The sequence below is a fragment of the Lissotriton vulgaris genome, chromosome 1_2 (genome assembly GCF_964263255.1).
Source record: "Lissotriton vulgaris chromosome 1_2, aLisVul1.2, whole genome shotgun sequence".
In the NCBI taxonomy this organism is placed as follows: domain Eukaryota; kingdom Metazoa; phylum Chordata; class Amphibia; order Caudata; family Salamandridae; genus Lissotriton; species Lissotriton vulgaris.
In genome coordinates, this window is record NC_141686.1 from 211,632,733 (window position 1) to 211,634,981 (window position 2,249).

Here is a 2,249-nt window from a genome sequence, read left to right on the forward strand (position 1 = left end):
AAATTCAAAGATAGGGAGGAAAGCTGCCCAGTAGGAAGCACGGAGCTGCAAAAACATCAAATGAGCTAATGGCAGTTGTAAAATTATCTTGTAGCATTTGTTAAAGGATTTTTAAAAATAGATTCCCAACAACAGCATAAAAAAATGAAACAGTTGAACTTGTCTCCCGCAAGACCTAAACGAGAAAGCAGAAGGAGAAAGAGGGACAATGGGGAAATCGGCAGAAGAGTCAAGCAGGATGGAAAGATCATACCCGCCCCAAGCTACAAATTGAAAACAATAGTGTATGAAATGATTCGTATTTTATAAAAAAATTTCTGATGTCTGCCCACTTGCTTGACCAAGGCCAGTTGATGTGAATTTCTCCTTTGTTTCCCTTCTAGGATCCTGATGACCTTGTGATCAAATGGGAATGGGAAACCAATCCTTGGTAGAAGTGTTCATTCTACTGGGGATGAGCAACGAGCTAGAGCTCCAACCTGTGCTCTTTGCTGTGTTCTTATTGGTCTATATTTTCACTCTTATTGGAAATGCTGGCTTGATCCTCCTGGTATGGGTGTCTGACAGCCTTCAAACACCAATGTACTTTTTTATTGGCCACCTGTCATTCATAGACCTCTGCTACTGTTGTACAGTTGATCCCAGGATGCTAGCTGACTTCTTGTCTCTACAGAGGACCATCTCCATCCTAGGGTGTTTCGTTCAGTTGTTTTTCTTTGCTTCTTTTGGCACCTCTGAATGCTTTATCATTGCTGTGATGGCCTATGACCGCTACATGGCTGTCTGCAACCCACTTCTGTACTCCCTGCTCATGAACCCAACACTCACTGGTAAGTTGGTGTTCAGTGCCTATCTCGGAGGCTTCCTCCATGGATTGATCCAGACGTGTGGTGCCATAAGACTACGCTACTGTGGGTCCAACCTCATACCTCATTTCGCGTGCGATCTCCCACAGCTGCTGAGGCTCTCCTGTTCTGACACTAGCCTTAATGTGGTGTTCATCTTTGCCTTCGGTGGTTTAGCCTCAATAGGCTCTCTCATTATTGTTATTGTATCCTATACCTTTATCCTCATGGCTGTTCTGAAGATCCGTTCAAGAGAGGGGAGAAAGCGTGCCTTCTCCACCTGCACATCTCACTTCACCTGTGTCTCCCTCAGCTACGGAACTATTTTCGCTATGTACTTTCGACCCAACTCCATTTACTTGCCAAGACTGGATGCTATGGCTTCTGTGTGCTATACAGTTCTGGTGCCTATGGTGAACCCCCTGATATACAGTCTTAGGAACTCAGAAGTCAAGGGGGCCCTGAGGAAAGTAATCCAGATAATTAACATGCAACACATTTTCAGTTCTATAACTAGAAGATTGTAGAAAGAAGAATTGCATTGTTTTTAAGTACATTCTATTAATACATCTAGTGGTATTTCAGGTACCTTTAGGGTAGGATCAAACCAAAATAACCTCTTTGAAAACTGTATTCTGGATTTTCTTGTGGCTTCCACTGAAACTGGGACTGACACTGTGTTACACTATGTTACGGTGTGAGATTCTGAGAAGGCATGATGTTATCTGAAACCATTTTAAAAAAATCATTATTTTACATCTAGTATTACGGTGCACTTTGTTATTTAATGCTCTGTTGTTTTGAGTTATGTTGTTGATTGAACAACTCAGTGGGGTATTCAAATTATAACACGGTGTTGAACTGCACTCCAGACTAAGGGATCACCCTCTAAGCTGGGATATCCAAGCAACTCTCCAGAGACTACAAGCTATCCACAACTTGGCTGTCGGTCTCATCCACAACCTCCCACAGAGAGGTCATGTCACACCACACCTCAGGAGCTCCACTGACTCTAGATACACAAACACACTCATTTCAAACTCCTCATTCACACTCACCTGCTCAGTGCCAGGATACCCTTGTGGGTGATAGTGTGATTAACAAAAGACAATATAACATAATGTAACATCTAACTTCTTTTAATGCGAATAGAGGGCAAAAAGTGTGGTATTTTAACTTCAGTTACCAATATTAATTTGATGAATTGAGAACATTGACATTTTTAGAACTATACTTTACAACTGAAACAATTGTTGAAAGGGTTCAATTATTGATGTTAGCCTGATAATCTCACCAGACATGACTGTGGGACTCCATTGTTGTTATCAAGTTTAACGACCTGTAGTTAACAACTCATCAGTAAAAAATGAGTCCTGATTTTACGCATTGCACTAACATTTGAAA

The 2,249-nt window shown here is 41.5% G+C and overlaps 1 protein-coding gene across 1 annotated transcript; it reads left to right on the plus strand.

Annotated features, from left to right (window-relative positions):
• Positions 1 to 412: 412 nt before the first annotated feature.
• On the plus strand, positions 413 to 1,372 carry LOC147735009 (olfactory receptor 5I1-like). The gene has a single exon (XM_086952561.1). The coding sequence runs from the start codon at positions 413 to 415 to the stop codon at positions 1,370 to 1,372; it is 960 nt and encodes a 319-aa protein (XP_086808687.1).
• Positions 1,373 to 2,249: the final 877 nt, after the last annotated feature.